The sequence below is a fragment of the Nelumbo lutea genome, chromosome 8 (genome assembly GCF_056320005.1).
Source record: "Nelumbo lutea isolate HS-2025 chromosome 8, American lotus-T2T, whole genome shotgun sequence".
NCBI classification, from domain to species: domain Eukaryota; kingdom Viridiplantae; phylum Streptophyta; class Magnoliopsida; order Proteales; family Nelumbonaceae; genus Nelumbo; species Nelumbo lutea.
Genome location: NC_142691.1, coordinates 19,206,474 through 19,220,989, shown reverse-complemented (window position 1 = coordinate 19,220,989; position 14,516 = coordinate 19,206,474). Strand labels below are relative to the sequence as shown.

General features: G+C 41.4%; 1 protein-coding gene across 1 annotated transcript in view; it reads right to left on the bottom strand.

The window, feature by feature from the left end:
* ALF4 (aberrant root formation protein) overlaps window positions 1-14,516 on the bottom strand; it is a 68,201-nt gene that overhangs the window by 9,694 nt on the left and 43,991 nt on the right. The window contains exons 11-12 of the mRNA XM_088960028.1: window positions 7,821-7,898; window positions 7,549-7,713 (exon numbers count right to left, since the gene is read on the bottom strand). Of these exons, the coding sequence (XP_088816154.1) occupies window positions 7,549-7,713; window positions 7,821-7,898 (243 nt within the window). The remainder of the gene's footprint in view (window positions 1-7,548; window positions 7,714-7,820; window positions 7,899-14,516) is intronic.

Sequence of the window (14,516 nt, the reverse complement as noted above, 5' to 3'; positions counted from 1 at the left end):
ACTTAAATTTTAAAATAATGTTTTAAAAAACCTATTATCTAAAATTAAAATACATAAACATAAGATGTAAAGCATATTCAAATGAGAATTTAAAAATAAAATCAAACATATAAAACATTTTCAAGCATGTAAAACTGTTATTCTACTTTTTCACTCAATTGCATTACTTCAAGTAGCTAATGTAATGTAAAACATATTACATTCCTGATTCTATGAGCTGTCTTTGTGCCACGCCCCTCGAGGCAAGCCCAAACAAATCTATGTTAGGTCTTAAATTCTTAGTTTTCACACAAAAAATAATGATTTTATAGTTTTAATTGCTTTTTAAGAAGACATTTTATTAGGATGAATGAATGAACAACATTACCAAATTGGGGTTGCGCAAGGCGTGTGCCTTTTGAAAGGGCTGCGCCTAGGACCTAGGCAAGGCGCATACCCTGAAATGCGCCTTGCCTATGCGCCTAGGCGCGCCTTTTAAACCACTAGCCCATCCCCAATCTCAAACTTCGCCCCTTTTGTAAAAGCACCATAAGCCTTTTCAATTCCTTTCCAATCTAAGCAACCATAGGACTGGCTAGTAGTTCTTGGATCCCAATTGACGAGGCATTGGCCTCTGTGGCAGCTTCTTCAACTAGGGGAAACAAAGGTTTGGAATCCTTGAGATCGGGGTGAAGACCCCTCTTTTTGGTTAAAAAGGTTAAGAAGAGGTGGGTTGGGTTGGTTGTTAGTCGAACTAGGGCTTAAGTTGGTTGAACCACTCAATTCTTGGGTTGGCCCCAAATTGGTTAAAACATTGTGGTCTCCTTCAACAAGAAGTAGTCCAATCTCTTGAGCCTACATATCCCCTAAAACTTTTTAACTGCCCCATAACTATCACACAAGCAAATTCTAGGCCGGTGGCAAGAGCCAGTCTAGGGTCGGGCTCCCTTCTTGTCATGTGTTCAGAACTGCTCCAACTCCCAATCCCCATTTCTCCAAGTAATTCCATACAACGACTTACTATCTTCACCACTAGGCGATTTTCAAATGAGATTTGACAAACTCATTTTGCTTTCCTTTCGCCATACAATTGACTCAATATGGCAGGCTGGAGCAACAGCCCTTCTTTCTATTGCAAGATCAAAGTTCTTAGAGCCTACCACTGCCACATCACTTCTGAGCTCAGACTGATTGAAACCTTCAAACGCTTCCTCTGCCTGTTCCACCTTCCCCGACCTCCATCACCAATCACATATTTTCCTCAGCACTTCCTTTGCCTTTGGTCTTCTTCCCACATCTAGAGAGATGTCTAGGCCCGCCAGTGACTTTTGGATCCACTCCTACTCTTCTGACACTGAATCATTGCAGCTGGCTGGTTTTGCCCTTCTCTCTAGGAGTATCTCCAACCATATGGTTACTTCTACCTCCGAGACCCCGTTTAACACCTTTACTATGGCTGGGGGATAGCCTTGCCATTTGGCTCTGATTCTGATCTTTAGAAACTAGGGTTTCAAGAGAAAAGAAGAAGAGAAAAGAAGATAAGAAGAAGAAGAAGAGGAAGAAAAGAGCAAGTGTCGAGAGGTGTGTGTTGTTCACTGTTCACACCCTCAAAAGATTACTTTATAATTTGAGAAAATGATAATTACAAGAAGGCCCTTATATGGGTGCCCAAATACTAAGAGAGTATAAGAAAGAAGAAAAAACACCAAAAACACCCCTATCTAGCCATTCTCAACACTCCCCCTCAAGCTGAGAATATATGTCAATCATGCCCAACTTGGCAAGGTTCTTAGCAAACTTTGGATGGTGAACACCATTAGTGAAGCAATTAGCTAGTTGGTCTTCTGACCTTACAAAAGGAAGGCAAATCTCTTTGCTAGCAATTTTTTCTCTAATAAAGTGTCTATCCACCTCAATATGCTTTGTATGATCATGTTGGACAGGATTGTGAGCAATATTTATGGCTTCTTGATTGTCACATTATAGTGTCATTGGAACATCTGCTAGGATGCCCATCTCAGTCAATAAGGTCTTCAACCAGAGGAGTTCAGACACTCCATGATCCATTGCCCTGTACTCTACCTCAGCACTAGAATGAGCAACCACAGATTGTTTCTTACTTCTCTAGGAAACCACACTGCCTCCAACTGAGGCACAATAACCGGATGTAGATCTTTTATCATCGATGGGCCTTGCACAATTAGCATCTGTGTAAGCCTCAACCTTTAGATGGCCATGGTTGGAATACAACAACCCTTTTCTAGGGCATCCTTTCAGGTAGGCTAAAATTCTGTTAATTGCCTGCATATGAGATGTCCTGGATTCATGCATATATTGGCTAACCACTCCAATAGCATAGGAAATGTCAAGTCTAGTCAAACAAAGATACAGAAGACGTCCCACCAATCTCTGATATACCACCCTGCCTAGAAGAACTTCTCCTTCAGTAGAGTTCAACTTGTGGTTGGGATCAATTGGTGTTTCTACAAACTTATGCCCTAATTTACCAACCTCATGAAGCAAATCAAGTACATATTTCCTTTGTGACAGAAAAATCCCCTTCTTGGATCTTGCAACTTCAATGCCAAGAAAGTATCGGAGATAACCAAGGTCCTTAATCTCAAATTCTGAAGCAAGGAATGACTTTAACTGAGAGATACCTATGATACCATCACCTGTCACAACAATGTCATCAACATTGTTACTCTACCATCAACTCTTCTAATAAATAAGGTGTGGTCAGCTTGAGATTGAGAAAAACCAATTTTTAAGATGGCAATCCTGAACCTGTCAAACCATGCTCTTGGAGATTGTTTTAGCCCATACAAAGACTTCTTCAAGTGGCACACTTTTCCATCACTGTTAGGAAAACTTACCCCATGTGGTAAGTCCATATACACTTCCTCTTGTAAGTCCCCATTAAGGAAGGCATTCTTTACATCCATTTGATATAAAGGCCACGAGTAATGGGTGGCAAGAGACATGATCACACGAATAAAGTTCATTTTAGCAAGTGGAGAAAAAGTTTCCAGATAATCAATGCCATAAGTCTGAGTGTATCCTTTGGCTACAAGCCGAGCTTTGTATCTTTCAATTGAGCCATCTGCCTTGTGCTTAACAATATAAACCCACTTACACCCAATAGGAATCTTATCTTTGGGGCAAGGAACAACCTCCCAAATGCAGTTCTTTATTAGGGCCTCCATTTCTTGGTTCATAGCTTCCTTCCAGTGGGGGCACTGCACTGCCTCTATAACACTACGAGGGATAGAAACAGAAGAGATAGCAGGAGTATAGGCATAATAGGAAGGTGAAAGAGCATCATAAGACACATAATTAGTGATAGGATACTTGCTACATGTCCTCTTCCCTTTTCGAATGGCAATAGGAAGATCAATGTTAGAATTAATAACAGGATTGTCAAGAGGTTCAAGATTACCTAAGTCCGAGGAATCAAATTGTGATGGGCATTCTGCTTCAGGAGCCACCCTCTTACTACGCATGATGAAAAACTGCTGCTAGGACTGAGATCGATACATAGGAGGAGGAGGAGGAATAAAGGTAGGAACAGGAAGGCAAAAGAGAGTCCAATCTTCACTTGCATTCTCCCCTTGAAGAGAATGACGGGGTGACTGGAAAAAGGAAGAGGATTCCAAAAAGGCAACATCCTTAGAGGCATATCTCTTGCCAGAGAGCATCAAAGCATCTATAGCCTTTCCGGACTAGAGAATAACCAAGGAATACACACTTAACTGATTTAGGATCAAACTTGCGCTGGGAAGGACTCATATCATGAACAAAACAAACACAACCAAAGACCTTAAGGGGTAGATTAAAAGGAGGTTCATCAAGGAAGAGTAGTTGATGAGGATAATGAAGGTTAAGGACCCTTGATGGGAGTCTGTTAGTGAGATATACAACTGTCTAAACAACATCACCCCAGAAATGAGTTGGAACATGAGTTTGGAACAATAAGCCTCGAGCACCTTCAACCACATGCCTATTTTTTCTTTCGGCAACTTCAAGAAATCTATACAAATGATGTTCAAAGTATTCCTTGGCATTGTCAGATCTTATTATCTTAATTCTTTTCTCAAATTGTGTCTCGACCATATTCATGAAATTTTGAACAATCATAGGAACTTCATCTCTACTTTTCATCAAATAAAGCCATGTATACCATCTATAGTCATCATTGAAGAGAATGAAATATCTGTACCCCCCCCCCTCATACAGGGGATAGCATATGGACCCCAAACATCAGTATGAATCAAGTGCAAAGCAACATTACTTCTTTTACGGCTTGCAAAATATGTGCTTTTACATTGTTTGGATAAATGACAAACTTCACATTCAAAATTCAATTTCGATACAGAATCAAACAAATTTGGAAACAAAAACTTGACAGAATTGACAGACATATGACCAAGGCGACAATGCCATAACTTCAAAAGACTCGCTTTCTCATTGGAATAAGACTCAGTCTGGTTTGACAATCCATGCTCTGAAGGTCCATCTAGGAGGTAGACTTCATCCACTTCATGCCCACTTCCAATCGTCTTCCTCGTGCTCAGGTCCTAAAAAATACAATGGTTGGAAAAAATGGTCACCGAGCAATTGTGGGATTATGTTAGAGAACTAACAAACAATAAATTTTTTTTGTAGCTAGGGCACATGTAGAATAGAGTCAAGAGAAAGGTAATTAGTGATTCTGACTTCACCCAGACCCGATATTGGGGTCTGAGATCCATCAGTAACAGTAATCTTGCCCTTCCCCGGGGCTAACTTGTATAAGGTAAAATGTAAAGGCATACCAGTCATATGGGCACTAGCCCCAGAGTCTACAATCCATGGGCTAAAGGAGGTGGAACAAGCAAATATAGTACCTATCTTGACATATGTACTAGATAGATTACTAAGTCCAGAACCAGATGAGGAGGAAGTACATTCTCGAATTGCAACAATATATTCCTGAGTTTATCCATCACATCAGAGGAGTCAAGCACATTCGAGGGTTGAGCATCATTACCAATTGTAGCCAGGTGAGCATTGCCCTTCTTCCCAATTTTGTACTTCTCCGGCTTTAGATGAGGATTGAGTTTCCAGCACCTTTCTTTAGTGTGTCATGGCTTCTTGTAGTACTCACAAATAACATCCTCGACCTTCTTTACAATGGGATGTTTGCTAGTATTTTGCTTGGGTCGTGATAACATAAAGGCAAAATGATCACTCACAGAGGATTGCATCATGGTGGTTCTTCGACTTTCTTCCCCTTGTACAAGAGAGTAAGCAATAGCAAGAAAGACAATGCTTGCACTAAGAATGTGTTGCCTGTTGAAATCAAACTATGGTTTAAGCCTGCGAAAAAAATCAAAGACTCTATTCTCCTCTATGTACTTCCGATACTGCTCACCATCTTCAGGGTCCTTCCAAACTAGAGATTTCAAGTGGACCATTTCTTCCCAGATAGACTGTAGAGAAGAGAAATACATAGCAACAGATCTCTCCCCTTGACGCATACTGCAAGCTTCCCTCCTAAGCTGATACACTTCAGCAGTATTGTTAACTTGGAATAAGTAGCAACCACCCTATCCCAAATATCCTTGGCAGATGGAAGAAACATGTAATTTCGAGCAATATGAGGTTGCATTGAGCAAATCAGCCATGACATAACAAGGGACTTATCTTGTTCCCACCTTGCAAATTTCGGAAATATTTGCTTCCCTTCCTGTGATGAATCCTAGTTTACCCCTGTAAAAAAATTAGTTCCATCCAGTTTAACAGTAGTTATCATAACACTGGAAATATTTGCAATTCCCGGGAGCATGTCGGGAACCATCTGAAAATCCTTAGATGATTCCATATAAGATACCTTTTCACCAACCAAAAAGGACCCCCAACACTTTAACCAAGGTTCCAGACCAAAAAACCAGGTTACTACACGATTATGAACCAAAGGAAGCCCGAAAAAACTAGGTTGGCGGCAAAATAGGAGAAAAAAATCTCCAAAAATCACACAGTGCTCAGAAAATTATGGGACCACTTCCCATCAATCCCAAATTGAAAAATGAATCGAATGGCCTAGGTTTTATAGTAGAAAAAAATATCATTAAACCTGTTGTACATGGCTCGACATTAGACCTGGAATTTCTGTGATTTTTTCCTTAAAAAATCCACCAAAAATCATAGAAGCTTCATATGATAAGAGTCATACCAAACTTTTTCTAAAATCAGGGCAGATCAAATTGTGCTGGTTTCATAGACTACCGCTGGCACCTGTACAGATTGTTGACGTCATCCAGCGGCGGTCTAACATCAGCAGTTCGCCTCTAGGTAGCAGATCAGTAGAGAACAACTCCCAGATGCTTCTACCCGCTCTGATACCAAGTTGTAAAAACTAGGGTTTCAAGAGAGAGGAAGAAGAGAAAAGAAGAGAAGAAGAAGAGAAAGAAGAGAGAAAGTGTCGAGAGGTGTGTGTTGTTCACTGTTCACACCCTCAAAAGGTTACTTCATAATTTGTGAAATAATAATTACAAGAAGGCCCCTATATGGGTGCCCAAATACTGAGAGTATAAGAAAGAAGAAAAAAAACCAAAAACACCCATGTTTAGCCATTCTCAACATGATCCATTATGTTGTTTCTTTGGCCAAGTTCGAGTCGTTGGTCTCCAAATAGCTTCTGCAGAGATTCCCAATCTTCTCCACCACCTTGGTACTCCAAAAATGAAGAGGTAAACCAAAGATTCTTAGCTAGTAAGCTTTTCGTACTACCGCATTCTAGTACAATCCCCCCATGTCCCACGGTACCAGAAGTAGCAATTCTCCATACACATTCCTATCACCGGTGCACCAAACCCTTTTGGGTTCTTCCTCATTTGCAAAGATTGAGAGAATCCTCGAGCCCGATAACCTCTGTAGTCTCAACCCCCCTTTTACCTTCCATCTTTGCATGGACCAGTTGCTAAAATCCTCCAACTGTTTCATGGTGGAGATTGCACCAAGTAAACAGGTTTTAAGAAACTTCTTCCATTTTTCATTCCCCAACCCTTCCATGGCAATGAACATGCAATTTCTGTCTGCCCTCACCTCTGCAGATCCTTCTTTAGTACATGACAAGCCACCAACAACCTCAGCGTACGTTTCCTTTCTATTGTTCTGTCGAAATTCTTGACTTGGAGGTCCTCCAAACCTGTCCTTTTCCCCTCGTGTTTCCGCCCGAAAATCTGCCTTCGACCTTCCCCTTTCGTCTCCTTTGTAATTCCACCTTCACTTTCTTTTTAACTTCCTTTTCTTGTGGTTTTATATTTTCCCAAGTTTTCTACATTTTCCAATCTTCATAGCATACCCATTTTGCTTTGATCATATTTTCAACCATAAGGCCCATCCTAATTATCAGACAAGATTTGGGCCTAAGCCCAACCCAAGCCCAAACTTGCACAATGTGTGCTAATCTTGGGACCACCTACACCTAGCCTAGTTTAGCCTTATGCTCACCCCTAATTGTTAGGTTGTGATTACCAAACTATAAGCAAACAAAAGCATTAAAAATGAAAAGTGCAAAAGAATTACCGCATCACTATGCTCAGGGAGGGATGGAGGACCTCCCTTGGGAGGCTTCAAAACCAACTCTATGAATTCAAGCACATTAGGACTCCAAAATGGTGAGCTTGGTGGAACTTTTTGAGGATTTTCCATGGCCATCTCCGCTCTAACAAGATCAATAAGAATTGCAATCTGCATAAAAATGTACATTTTAAAAATTAAATTGTGATTCACAAAACAATGAATATGTTGGAATATTACTATGTAAAACATGAAAAAGATGGGCTGAAGCATCTTACCATTGAAGGAAATCTATTATTTGTTACCAATGCCTTTAAAAGGTCAAACCTATGAAATGCTGGAATGCTAACAAGTACCTGATGATATTATTGTACAACAAATGGATATAAACATCAATAGAATAAAAGGTCAACACATGAAACTAATAGAGCTAAATAAAGAAAATGAGCAACTGAATATATTAAATTTCAAAGAAAAACTTTATATCAAAGACAAAGATAAAGTGCATTTGGAAGAAGGGGAACACTGGAATGTTCTCCAACAAAAGAGAGATGCAGGAGGAAATTATTGAGCTCGTCTATTAGAATGGCTCATCGCTGCATACCAGAGAAAAGTTTAGACAATTCAGCACTAATATTATTTGTTGAGGTTGGACTCAGGTTTCATCTTCGTCTGCATCCAGAAATATGCGTACAGATTTGGGCTCCACTTTCTCATGGGTCCATCAGGCTAAAGTATTACATATATATTTTGGTCCAATGGGGCAGGATTATTATATCTAAGCGGGGTCCAATGGAGCAGGGTTACTATATCTAAGCTGAGCCTTTGGTCCTTCTAAGGGGATTATTAGGGATATCAATGGCTTGGGTTCAGAACAGGTTCAGCTCAACCAGAAGCCAACCCCATCCAACTAAACAAAGTGAGATACCAAATCCAATCTGACTCACCCCACAAATAGTAAACCTATACTCAATCAAGGCTATTTGTACAAATATTTCAGTGCTACAGTGTCAACAGGTCAGGTTTGCCATGGGTTAGCCTCAACTTGAACCCAATTAAGGTTGACCCAACCCTAACCCAATAGGGTTGGGTCAATGTGGGTTTATCATTTAACCCAACCCACTGACATCCCTAGGGATTATGACTGTTACATGCCTTTGGTTGCTTTAAGGTGAAGGTAGAGGGATATTCATACATGATCATTTGGTGGATGAAGAAAAGAGGTAAGAAAAGGAGATGAAAGATGGTGCTGCACTTGGTAGTGGGTCCTACACAAATGGTGTTTGTCCAAGAGACAAATTCTGATGGGGTGTTGATTGCAAGTGAATGTGTGGATGTGAGAAATAGAAGTGAGGAAGGTAGGGTGATTTGCAAACTTGATTTGGAGAAAGCATAAGATTATGTACAACGGGGATTTTTAGAAGAAGTTTGGAGGCTGGGATTCAGGGAAAGATGGGGAAGTTGGATATTTGCATGCATTTCCTAAGTCTCATTTCCATTTTTGGTGAACGGGGTCTCAACTAAATTTTTTAATGCTTCAAGGGGCTTAAAACGAGGGGATCCATTTTCCCTAATGCCTTTTGTGCTAGTAGTGGGGGTTTTGAGCAAGTTGGCAGTCAAAGGTAGAGATGTGGGGCTGTTCTATGGGTTTAATGGTGGCTCAGTTGGTGAGATCTCCAGTTGTTTATAGTGGAGACTAAGTATCAAATATTACTATCAACAGGGTTGGGGGTTTTAAGGGTTAGGGGGATAAGCTACCCCTGTTGTGTAGTCCCAAGAACATACGAATACAAACTGATTTGCTCAGACCTTTACGGTTATTGATCAAAAAAAAAAAGGTTGGGAGAGATAGAATGTTGCCTACAATATGCTGGCTGGAAAGGCAAATATCTGTCATTTGGGGGGACCACAAATATCTGTCATTTGCCAATTTATTACCCATCTCTCTTAAAGGCACCAACTTTGGTGTTCAATTGAGAAACTCCAAAGGGACTTTTGGTGGAACCAATGTTTTAAAAGGCGTAGGAGGTGTACGCCTGGAGGCGCTCCCAAAACGCCCTGAGGCGTATGCCAGAGGCGTATGCTAGAGGCGTACGCCTCATGCACTTTTTTCATGAGGTGTGCTAGAGGCATACAACTCATGCGCCTCATGCACATCTTATATAAAAGGACAAAAAAAAAGAAAAAAGAAAAAAAAGAAAATGAAAGAAAGGAAAGGGAAAGAAAAAGAAAGAGAAGAAAAAAAAAAGAGAAAAGGAAAGAAAAAAAAGGAAAGGGAAGGGAAGGGAAGAAAAGCTAAGGGGAAGAAAGTGGTTTGTCCCCTGCCCCTTCGGCTGGGGGGCGAACCCGCCCCCTTCTCAATGCAGCCCAATTTGTTTTTTTTTTTTTTTTGAGTCGGGGCTTCAACTAATGTTATGCATCTTTGTTCTTCTTAATATAAAAGATTTTTATTAAAAATAAAGAAAAAATGAGATCCCCCCTTCCTCTTTATCCTCCTCCTAACCCCTCTCCTCTTAAGGAGGCTTACGCCTCCTTGTGTTCGGGAGGCTTACGCCACTTGTGTTCTGAACTACGCCTCATGCCTCTAGGTAGTGCAACGCCTCCGCGTTTTAAAACATTGGGTGGAACATAAAGGCGGAAAGGAAGAATTTCCATTTGGTCAAGTGGGACTTGGTATGTAGAGCTAAAAAAGATGGGAGCTTGAGAGTGAGAAGGGTGGGAACTTTCAATAAAGTCTTGTTGGGAATATGGATGTGGAGGTTTGGGAGGGAAAGGGAAACCCTTTGGAGGAGGGTTGTAGCATGTAAGTATGGGCCTATGGGGTGGTGATCTTTGGGTGCGATTCGAGGGAGGTGAGATCATCCTATGGGGTATCCTATGGGGTAAGTGTGTGGAAGAGGATAATGAAGTTCAATTCATTGATGCAACCTTTCTTTTCTTGGAGAGTGGGGAATGTGTCTGGTGTAAGATTTTGGAAAGATTAATGGTTAGGAGTTGAAAAGCTTTGTGATCTTTGCCCAAGGCTTTACAATTTGAGCAAGAAAGTGGTGCCTATTTTCCACCGCTATGAGATCAGTAATGGTTCAGTTGTATGGTGTCCTACATTTGGAAGACCTTTATTTGATTGGGAGGTGGAGTGTGTAGGGATGCTGGCAAAGTTACAAGAGGTGTTGATTGACCCCTCGACTTCAAATTTAAATGGTGAAAGGAATGTAAAGAAGGAAGATTCACAATCAAGTTTCTCTACAATGCTCTGGTTAGAAATCAAGTGGAGGCTGATTCAATTAGAGGTGTTTGGGGGAAACCAATTCCTCCAAGAGCAGAGGCATTTGCTTGGTTGGTCTCAATGGATAGTATCCTCACTCAAGATAAGTTGAAAAAAAGAGGATTTCAGTTTCCAAACAGAAATGCTACTTTGTGAAAGGCATTTGGGCTTACTTCTTCAAGCTCTTCAGGGTGGTTGGGTGGTCCCTGATTGATTACAATGAGATCTTCAGTTGCAGGCCAAGAGTTCAATGAAGCTCTAAGTTTAAAATCATTTGGAGTTGCATTCCCTTTGATGTCTGTTGGAAGGTTTGGAAGGAGAGAAACAAAAAAATGAAGGGAAGATGAAAAGCAATGAAGTAGGGGTGATAATTAGCTCAAGGATAATTGGCTGGGTTTTAAATCTTCATAATTGGCTGTGCAAAGTGAAGATGGGATGGTGTTTCATGCTTACAACACAAAGTGAATCTATTCATGGCAGATTTTGGGACTTCGGAGGAAGGTCTTGCATCAGTTTGGGTGCTTGGAAGTTCTATCAAGGTCGTGGTAGCTGAGATGGGGTTCAGTATCGTGAAACCTTCCTCCACAGATGTCCGATTCTGCATGTCTCAAGAGGCTGCCCTTCAAATGAAGAGGTAGAACGTTGGACATCTCTCCAGTAGTGGAACCTGCAAACTCCGTCTACGCGAAGACTTGAAGGGAGCAAGTGGCTCATCATTTTTGCTTTAGAGGAAGAAGCACGCAGAGCATTTTTTTTCTTTTTTGATCAGCAAGAAATTTTTAATTAAAACAGAGAAAATCAGTTACAATAGTTAAACTTTGCAGAGAAGCATTAATCTACTCTACAACCACCATCCCATTTGCATTCCGTTTGACCCAACCAAACTGAGAGTTGATCCTCCTTACAAGTATGTCAATTTCTCTTAAGATAAATTTGAGCTTCCAAGGTACTGATGTGATATTTTTAGCCCAAGAAATGACCAATAGTGAGTCTCGTTCTATTTCTAAGTCTGTTGTACCCATCTGCTCAGCCATCTTTAGACCTTGAAGTAGGGCTAGAGATTCAGCCTGTATTGAGTCACCAATACCTATTGGTCCTGAGAAGAGTGCCACCATCACACCCAGATGCTTTCTAAACCCCCCCCCTGCCTACCCTTCCTGGGTTGCCAAAAGAACTCCCATCAAAGTTTGGTTTTAGTTTGTTCAGTGCCGGTGGCTTCCATTCCACACACAATTACTTTGGGTGCATCTGTTTGTGCTACTTCAGCCCACCTTCTTAGAATCTCACTCGTGGAGTAATTTTTGAATAACTCCATGGGCTTCACCCAATGTACAGTAATGATTTTTATGGCTTCAATAACTTCCTCCTTTGATTTTCTTTTTCCAGAAAAAATTCTTAGGTTTCTTTCCTCCCATATAGTCCATACTATAGCTGCTCTTGCTGCCTTCCATAAGCACTTTCCTCTTTTCTTCTGTTGTCTCGGGAAGGAGGGGCTGAAAAGACTTGCCACATCCTGTGGGGGAACCCATATGCATCCAAAGAGAGAACAAACAACATTTCAAATACCAGAAACAAAAGAACAGGATAAAAGTAAGTGGGTTAGGGTTTCACCACAATCCATACAAAGGACACACACATGAGGAGAGAGGCAATTGTTTGGCCTCCTTTTCTGTAGCACATCACAAGTGTTTACCTTCCCTAGGAACACTTCCCAACAGAAAGCTTGTACTTTTGGAGGGATCGGTTTACACCAGATTTCTCTCACTAGGAAGTTCACCCTCATAGGATCAATGTGAGTGAGCAAACCAAAGAAAGATGCACAGGAAAATAACCCATCAGGAGTTGGGGACCAAACTCTACTATCAGCTATAGATTGGTCCAAGTAGACCCTTTCAAGTGTTGAGATCAAAAGCACTAGATGCTCACATTCATTTTCCCTCAACCCTCTTCTGAATCCAAAATCCCAAGAGATAACCAAATCTGAAAACAAACCAAAACTAGCAACAGGTTTGTTTTTATGATTTGATAAGGAGTAGAGGTGAAGCACGTAGAGCTTTTCACTCCCAAAATCTCTTTCTCAATGGGTTGCATTTCTCTTTGTCGCATTGGACCCAAGTAGGCTGCTCGGAAAGATAGAGTCGTGGTTCCGGAAATTGGTGGATTAGAGTGTTCGGTGTTCCTCTCTCAATCTAGTGCCCAACATTCTTCAAGGAGATTGGGGACGCAATTGGTGATTTCTTCACCGTGGACCCAAACAATCTCGCTTGGAAAAATCTCGAAGCCCTCAATCTTCTTATGTGGAGCAGAGCGATTCGCGACATCCCCAAAATTTTAGAACTTGAAGTAAGAGGCGTCAAGTATCTTTTGTGGATTGTAGTAGAAGATATTGAGTCCCCAGTTGTCTTCTGAACTAAGAGTTGTAGCAAATGGGATTTCAACCTACAATCATCTACTCTATCTCTGTACACGAGATTGGAACAAGTGCACCTTGTTTCGACGCTAGGATTAGATCTGGGGAATAGTGGAGGCTTTCCATTCGATCGTGGGGCATCTATGGTTTATGTCAAATGGAAGCGCCGTAAAAGAAGAAGACGAAGAGGGAAGAAGCGGTAGGTTCTACTTCACAAGGTAAGCAGAGAGACTGGGGAAAGGGAGTTGCATAGGCTCCCAACGTTGGAGGACATTCAAGCGAGGGCTTGTCCCCAGAGTCAATCTTCTTTGGCAGGTGGGAAATCTGACTTGGCATAGCCACTAGTCAGAGCTTCGCTAGACCTGATGCCATCAAAGGACCGGCCGCCAAAGAAAACAAAAACTTCAAGCTTCTCTTCTCAACAGTGGGCGGGATTTTCAAATTTCAATCTGTTTCCAAGTATGTTAGGCGGGCGGAGAATGTTTAGTTCATTTTCGACGTGGGGGTTGGGTCGACCTTTATGGGTCAACCTTATTTTTTTTATTCGCCCACCTAGTGGCCAAGTTCATTGATTGGGCTCACCTTGTTATGCTTTGAAGCCCATTCGGCAAGATCCTCTAAAGATCTCATCCCTTTGAAATCCATTTGGTAGAGATTTGAGAGAATTAAGGACCCTTCACGTGATGATGAAGGGAACCATCAACCATCTATGCCAAAATCCTTCATCCAGGAATGAAAGTTTGACCATGGTTTTTAAAATCGGACTGGACAAGGAACCGTTCTGGGATCCATTTCCTGGGTCGAACGGTCCGACAGTCCAATAGAAACGAACCGCCTGCTCTAATAGAAAAAATTAAAAATTAAAAAAAAAACAAAAAACGGCCAAAAACCATTCCCGGTCAAAAGGTTCGACGGTCCAACCACCTGGGTCAGCGGATCGCTGAGCAAATCAACAACTTTTGCCCAAAAAGTGGTTTTGGGGTTAAATGGAACCGGTCATTCCCGGTTTTTCTGGTCCAACCATCCGGTCTGGTCCAGTTTTGAAAACATTTAGTTTGACTGAAATGTAGTCAGGTTTGACATCTCGTCTAGCACAAGGTGAGCCCAATTTTGATGGGGACTTGGTGAGTGAGTCCCTCTCTGACCTACAAGAGGAGGAAGGTTTCTCTGAACAGGTGGTTGGTGCAGATCAGGTGGAGAAAAAAATGGGTTTCAGAAAGCTTCTTGTGGTGTCCTACCCAATGGAGCAAGAACCTCAAATAAGGGACTGGTTTAGAGCTAATTTCGCCAACAAGGTGA